Source organism: Scophthalmus maximus, chromosome 7 (assembly GCF_022379125.1).
Source record: "Scophthalmus maximus strain ysfricsl-2021 chromosome 7, ASM2237912v1, whole genome shotgun sequence".
Taxonomy (NCBI): Eukaryota; Metazoa; Chordata; class Actinopteri; order Pleuronectiformes; family Scophthalmidae; genus Scophthalmus; species Scophthalmus maximus.
The window spans coordinates 8,967,309-8,975,111 of NC_061521.1; the positions used below are offsets into that span (position 1 = coordinate 8,967,309).

The window sequence follows — 7,803 nt, forward strand, 5'->3', positions numbered from 1 at the left end:
ATAGAATAAATCATTTAAAATATGGACTATAACAGAGAAGTAAATATGATTTTAGCAGATTTTTTTCTATGAGTTTTGTATGGTTGTGTGTGTGTGTGTGTGTGTGTGTGTGTGCGTGCATGTGAGCATAAGAGGGCAAGAGAGTTTGCATACATACAGTATTCAGCTAACACACTTGTGAGGCATGTGTCCCCATTGTGTTAGCTGACTAAAAGCAGAACAGAGGACGCCTAAAGTCACACAACCAAGGCCTCGGCTATCTCTGCTGCTCATTAGATTGGCCACACACACAGATCTGCTAGGAGAGGGGAGCGTTGTCCCCGAACAACAAGAAGAAAACACGCACGCACGCACGCACGCACGCACACACACACACACACACACACACACACACACACACACACACACACACACACACACACACACACACACACACACACACACACACACACACACACACACACACACACACACACACACACACACACACACACACACACACACACACACACACACACACACACACACACACACACACACTTCGCAGTCTCCTGAGCAGTGACTCAGGCCGGCATGTTGGGTGTTGCTGGAGGTTTCCTGACCTCTTGGTGTGGACAGAGGCAGGAGGACAAAGAAGGTGTCTGATCTGGAGCAGTCATGAGTATCAGACATGTTACCTGGAGATCATTTACCTGCGGACGAGGAGGAAGACCGGAGCAACCCGACCGAAGGTAATTACTAACGATCAGTCCATTTCACAACTTCATGGCCAGGGCAGAGGCAAAAAGCTTGAAACGGCCTTGGAAGCATTATGGGATACAGAAACTCCCTCCTGAAAGACCTTATAGCATCATGTGAGAGAGATTACTTTTTAATGGAGGATCACTCTGCAAAGATTTAAATTCATTATGTCTTTGTGTGAAGTCCGTTGACAAAACAGTTGCATATATGAAGGCAAATGATTTTTAAAAAAGCCCAGTTTTATGAACGTTTTATATGTGTGGTGTGTGAGGAATCTTTATATCTTTTGTTATCTATTCCGCTGAAATAGCCTTTTGATTTTTTATGTGTCTCAAGGTAGTGCGTCTGTAAAATCACCACAGGAAATCCTTTCAGCACGTGACCCCGTGAGCAGAGGAAACACCACCCACACTGACCTCATCAGCAGTAAGTGGAAGCCCTGAGCTCTGTACGGCAAACAATACGATGACCCACGTGATATGTCGAGGCTCCCGACGAGGGACTGATCTGGAAAACAAATGGGTTTCGTGCGAATTAGTGAAGATGAATTAGTGATGAGTGCCAAATTAAGTAGTAGTTCTTATTAAATGCCATATTAGAAACACGTGCATTTATCAAAATGTCTCTTGAAATCAAGTATCTAACTTTGTTTTTGCGAATTTTCACATCATAACAAAAGCAACATGTCGTAAAATATCAGCAGTGAGAAACCAACCAACCTCCCCAACAAGCAGGGCCACGAAATGATCTAATAGTGTGGGTCCTATTTGTCTTCATATTTTACTCCATGGTGAAAATCACCAACTTAATTAATTCATTAATCAAATTCCTAATACATGACCATGGGCCTTTTGAAGCCCTGTGGAGATTAATCCACCTTTGGTAAAGTAACGGCAGACAGGCTCTCGTTTGAAAAGATGAATGTGATCTAGACGCGAGTTTGTTAATTAATATGTTAAATTGCCCACATCCCTTTAATGCAAATAATGTGCCCAAATATGTTTTATAATATGTCATACCCTCTTCACTGAGGAGCCTTCATGCTGTTCCTGTTCTTCAGTAAATGTGATTTCAAACTCTGCGTGTCCAGCCCAGCCTCTGCCTGCCTCACCGGGGGTGGCGGGGCGGAGCAGGCCTCAGTGTGACCCCCAGAAGCCCACCTGCCCACGATGTGGCCTCGCGGTGCCAGACCACAGACTCCTGCCCGTTCACCGGGACCTGAGCGGCCTGCAGGGCTCCAGCCTGACGGTGCACAGCAGCAGCAGCAGCAGCACAGGCGGCGGCAGGAGGAAGAAGAAGAACAGGAGCCGGGGCAGTGTGGCCAGCTCACACCAACCTGCAGCCACACCAAGTGGTGGGCACCGATAAGTGTGACACGTTATCTGGACATCGATTTTAGATCAAAGTTTCAATTGCTATTCAAGATGGAGTGTGACGGAGTGTGAAAAGTATTAATATAGTGGTGTTTTATTTTTATATGCTGTTTTGGAGTGCAGGACAGGGTGAGGTTAGAAGGAAAGCGTAATCTGTGAGCAGGATGAAACAGAAGAGCAGGAGGATCTTTCAGACTCATTTGAACAGTCGCACATGGAGCCAATATTGTAGCAGTGGTATTTGTGTCGGTGTACGGAGAGTTCTGTAACTGTACCTCATAGATAATAGTCAGAGGTGTGTGAGCCCCTGTCGCCAGGCAGTGCAGTGCAGAGATTCCGACAATCCGTCTGAACTTTGCATTAGCGTCAAAAATTTTTGTGAAAAACATGAGCATTCAGATGATTTGTCCGTCATCACCAGAGAGAATCCATCTTCCTTGTACAAGAGGAGCTGTAAAAAGTTTGTCTTTGGAGACTTTCCAACTTCTGCACTCTCTTCCAGTTCTATCAAAGCGCGGGGCTCTTTGCTCATCATTGTGTTCATGTTGTTATCTCTATGAAGCTGTGCATTAAATCAATACGGTAGCCACACGTAATGCATCCGTTTCATCTACACACAGACATTAGCATAAGATATATGTGGGGGGTGTACGATTCGAGCAGCTGAGCAGGAAAAACGCAGGACCCCACTCCCCAGGGAATTCCGCCGTCTCCTTTTCATTTACTTCCTTGAGTAAACAGGATAAAACAGCGCGATTTGCATGAGCTCACCGACTATCCGGTCCGTGCGAGGATGAAAACGGCAGCCGAGTAATAACACAATGGTTGGGATCACGAGAGATGCACAATAGCACAGCAGCGGGGTTAATGTATGCAATTTCATCTGCGCCTAATTCGGCTAGTAGAGCAATTATCTTGTGACAGCTCCTCTTCGCAGCGGTTGTTCATCACCGGCAGCCTCTGTGGCCTCTCTTATTTTCCCCCGAGGACTGAACAAATCTCCGTGATTAAGTAAACACAATCACACTTGATCACCGCAGCAGAGTTGCTTCCTCTTTTAAGTTCTGGTTGGCACAACATGCGAACATGCGAGAGATTAATTTAGGGGTTAATGGGAGCTGTTGATCCTCATTTTTTGATGGTGTCTGACAGGCTTTTAGAGAAACACAGCAGCGTTTTCATGACCTCAGAAATCTGCGTCTGAATCCCCCTTTTCTCCCCCGCTGTGATGCCCACAGACTTCTGTTTTCACCTGCTGCTGGCGTGCCTGTCGTGCCAGTGCTCCGTGGTGCTCTCGGGCGTGCTGGAGGCCTGCTCCTCCTGCCTCCACGCCCTCTGCTCCTCTTGCTGCCACGGCTGCGCCCGCTGCTGCTCGGCCATCCGGGAGGCGCCCGTGGAGGAGCTCAACTGCCACGCCCACTGCCACTCTGTCCTGTTCGAGTCCTGCTGTGAGCCGACGGAGTGTCTCGAGTTTTGCCTCGAGTGCTGTGAGATCTGCCACCGCAGCTAGGAGGCATCTGGACCTGCCCCGGGCCGGAGGACTCGTTTCCAGGCGACTTGTGGAGACGAATGTGGGATTCGTTAGTACTACGATCATGTCGCTTTTGCCCACACGTCGTCTCGATGACCTCGTTGTGAACGGCACAAACTCATTCTTTGCGATCAGATTTGTTTCTACTACGACTTCTATTATCTTTACGCCTTTTGTTGCAGAAATACTTATTGTTTTACTTGCGTCAAACTACCAGACTAAGGATTGATTTAACTTCAATGCTTCAAGTGACAAAAACATTCCTAATATGACCGATCAAAAAAAATTGGTGAACGTTGTACATTTAAGGAGATAAATCCATTACTTTCATCGCAGAGAGTTAAAGGAAAAGATTGTTACCTCAAACTATAGCCGTGGGACAACCTTAGCATAAAGACTGGTAGCAGGGATACGACCAGCCTGGCTCAGTCGGTTTACAGGTCTTGGGGAAGGACCAGTGCATGTGAAAAAAGTTGTACAAAGCCTTTTGTGACTTCAGACAGTGCCTGACATCACCTCTGCTCTTTGTAGGCGTTTTAACAAGGAAGATATGCTGAAAAAAAAAAGACATTGGGGCACCTGGCAAGTGTCATGGCTATTGTCAGACCAACGCAGTTGTTCTGTCCAGGGCGTGTGTTGGTCTAAAAGTGACATGTGGTCCTGCGCGTTGCTATCTTGAGGCAGCCGATTGTGCCGTTAAAATTGTCTATAAAACAGTATCCCAGTGTTTCGCTGTTATTTGAGGGGCACATTATTAGGATAGTAACACGCTCCTACTGTACATAGGCGGGTGCACAACGCTCGCACTCCCCTGTAGAGAAGCGTTCTATCTCTTACTACATGGCTTTTAACGGCTTTTAAAGAGAATGGGAGTTGGTCCGATGCATGCCACACCCGAAACATCCCCTCGATTAATTAAGAGACTAAGAGCAACCATTTCAATCCATGCGTGCGCCTGTCGCAGCGACCTTTTGTACCACTGTTAAACGGACAAAATGGATTTGAAAACACCCTAAAAGCACTTGTGCCATGCGCTTTAACCACGGACACAGATTGTTAAATAATGGCCTGTTATGTCCGATTCTACAGCATCGATTTTTCTTTATTCGTCTAAGCTGACTAGAGGAAGAAAAGAATAACCTCTGAGGGGATTTTTTTTTTTTAGAAAAACAGATTCAAGGACCTTTTTTCGAAATATTGACGGAAATTTACCAAGGTCATTTGTTCCGTCTGTTAAATATCTTTGGAGTGACAGGGCGGGACTTGCTAATACTCTGGTGTTGTTGTTAGTTCCATCGCAGCACAATCAATAGAAAAGCGCAAATGGTATAGAAAGACCCACAAGCATGTACCAGCTACAGTGCTTTAAAGATTCAGACCCTGTTCCACAGAAGTGCCTTTTGTTTGTACATGAAGTTGCCTTAAATGACTTTGACCCAGCGAGACCCAGAACCTGAGGGGTCTGCCCTCTTTGCTCGCACTTGTTTGGGATCTCATGTTGTAAAGATTGCAGGTTTGACTTCTCCCCGCGCGGCTCTTTGCGGCTGACGAACAGGCCGACAAAAAACTTGTCAGCTCTCTCTTGAATCCCTTTTTCATATTTGTCATACGAAAGCACTTAGAACATAAAAGGATGCTCACTCTCTCCAGATCTTGGAAGATTGAAGCAGGCTCCTTTGAAGTCACCGCGCGCGGGGCGACGGCAGAGAGGCAGAGTAAACAGCCAAAAATAAAACAAAGCGGCGATGAAGACAACGCTGTCAATCTGTCCGGACGAGCCAAGAGGCCCGTTTAAATCGTGTTAGAGCGAGTAAATCGAATCTAAGTATCTCCTTTGCCCACAACACATTTGGATTCAGCTAGTGACAAGGAACAGCGGTGATGTCTGATTTAGAGCATGGCGAGCGCACACCAACAAATAATAAACACTCAGGGTTTGTTCCACTTGTCCCCCTCAATTTGTCACACCCTTTACCCACACCTGACGTCTACCTCCGCAAATCACAAACGGATGATATTGTCAGGGTGAATTCACATTCCTACACACGCTTCAGCCACAACGGTTCTAGGCTGGATGCATCTATTGGCCTTTCATTTGAAATCACCTCTGAAATAAATAATCATTTTGATAAAAAAAAAAAAACGATGCAAAGATTACAGACTTTATGAGAGGAAACGGAAAAACATCAGACACCTTAAGGAAACATTTTTATTTTTAGCAATTGATTAACTGACTAACTTATGTTGATAAATTAATCATTTTTCGTTATTTTATACAAAATTTACCCAATCTTCCCCAGTATTTTTCATGTCTTATGTGATGATGAATAGAATATATTTGGATGCTGAAGTGTCATTTAAAATTCAAAAAGGGAACTTTTCACTGTATTCTTACATTTTGTAATCAACTGATAAATCAAGAAAATAACTGTCACATTAATCAATCATAATCATATGATTATAGTAACTGTAGATCCAACTCTTTTATTGGCAAAATGATTATACAATAAAATGATAAATTAGCAAATGTAGAAAAGTGGGTGGTGAAAAATGTAAATGCAACTGGTGAGAACTTGTTAAAATTAGAATGAAAAGTTTTTGAGATAAATCACACAGGTCGTCACTTTATTCTGCAATACTTTGTCTGTGCAGTTAAGTAGAGCTCACTGAGGAGACTGTTAAGGACACTGAGGACGTTTTTATTAATTTGGGGGCTTTACAAACCTTGGAGTAGTTCACATTCAACAAATAAAACATATTAACTTTTTTGACTTAATCCGGTTACAATTTCCAACCTTAAGTCCAACAAGAGTGGAAAAGGCTTTTTTAATCAATTTTAAATTTAATCTATAATCTATAAAATGGAGCAGTTGGTCTGTCTCTCCTCTGCATACTGCTCTTAAGATTTAGTGATCTCTTTGAAATGGCATCACCAGATCAATTCTCTTTGTAGATGAGACATTAAACTAAAATAAAAAGAATTACCTGTCAACCATTCATGAAACTGTTTGTCCAACAGTTCACTTTTCTTATAAAGGGTACAGTCTCGACCTGAGCCATGCACTACGAAGCATTACGAAAACTGCTCTAAGGCAACTTCTGGTATGATTTGGCACTATATGAACACACTGACTCGACTTTAAGGTTAAAAAAAAGTGCCCTGTGAGATAAATTAATAAATGAAGATTTTTTCTGAAAAGCTCCATACTTGATTGATATGGTTTTTAAAATGTTGGATTTTTCTTGTATTGTTATAACCTCATGGAGGTTGTTTTCATGGCCGTTTTTGTTTTGTTTTTGTCTTACTCAAAAAATACTGAACAGTTTTCCATCAAATTTTGGATCGGATCCGGATAAGCGGGCAAATCCAGGAATCCCCCGCCCACTGTCTTTAACATGGCGAGATACAGCGTTAGCCTTGGCGGAGACATGCGTGAGCAGTGCATTTGCACATTTGTAGCATTGTAGCCAAATTTATAATTAAAATTCAGTTGACGGAGGCTTGAGGTCGACAGCCGAAACCTTGTTTTTCTGAGCAGTTGTTGGGACTGGCAGTCTGGGATAACAAGACTGGGCATCACAGACAGAGGATGACCCAGTGAGGAGCCGTTTGTTTTAAATCTGAGCTTCTTTTCAAAAACAACTCTTTTAACACTTCCTTTTTTTTATTACTTAGAATCTGTCTATTCGTAATTCTCGCCTTCCTCCAAAGCTTCATGACAATGGTTGTAACCTCCTCAATCAAAACAAGGTTTATGTGTAGTGTATGAAGAGGCATGAATTGAAAAAAAAGGGGAAATAATAACACCTAATAGTCAGGCTGTCAGATGTGCCCATCTGCTGTAAAGGAAACAAAAATAAATGTAACCAGATTTGAATATCTAACATTTGAGGCTGACGCAAGGAGGACGGATCAAAGGGAGGAGAGACACACCAGAGGGGGGCAAATCATAAACACATTGTCTCATTTTAATAAGTGAGGGGAACGGTTTCTGAACCAGTGCATACAATCAAGTTGAATGTGTTTGGGAGTGTCAGGAGGAGGATGGAGGGGGAGATGAAGTGAATACATCAAAACATAGCTAATGAGCGTTGGGTTAAAAATGGGTGTGCATGGAATATTGACGGCTGTATTTTTATCTTGAACATAAGACACCT

The 7,803-nt window shown here is 43.5% G+C and overlaps 1 protein-coding gene across 1 annotated transcript; it reads left to right on the plus strand.

Moving 5' to 3' along the window:
- The first annotated feature begins 525 nt into the window (after positions 1–525).
- Positions 526–5,800, plus strand: LOC118315078 (myoD family inhibitor domain-containing protein-like). Its single transcript, XM_035642059.2, has 4 exons — positions 526–731; positions 1,078–1,167; positions 1,832–2,095; positions 3,353–5,800. The coding sequence occupies exons 1-4, from the start codon at positions 671–673 to the stop codon at positions 3,622–3,624; spliced, it is 687 nt and encodes a 228-aa protein (XP_035497952.2). The 5' UTR covers positions 526–670; the 3' UTR covers positions 3,625–5,800.
- Positions 5,801–7,803: the final 2,003 nt, after the last annotated feature.

Excerpts from the sequence above, each read along its gene's own strand:
- LOC118315078 (XM_035642059.2), top strand. The coding sequence starts at position 671 with ATGTTACCTGGAGATCATTTACCTGCGGACGAGGAGGAAGACCGGAGC. Across the intron at positions 732-1,077 it reads CCGGAGCAACCCGACCGAAG|GTAGTGCGTCTGTAAAATCA; the intron begins GTAATTACTAAC and ends ATGTGTCTCAAG. Across the intron at positions 1,168-1,831 it reads CCACACTGACCTCATCAGCA|CCCAGCCTCTGCCTGCCTCA; the intron begins GTAAGTGGAAGC and ends CTGCGTGTCCAG.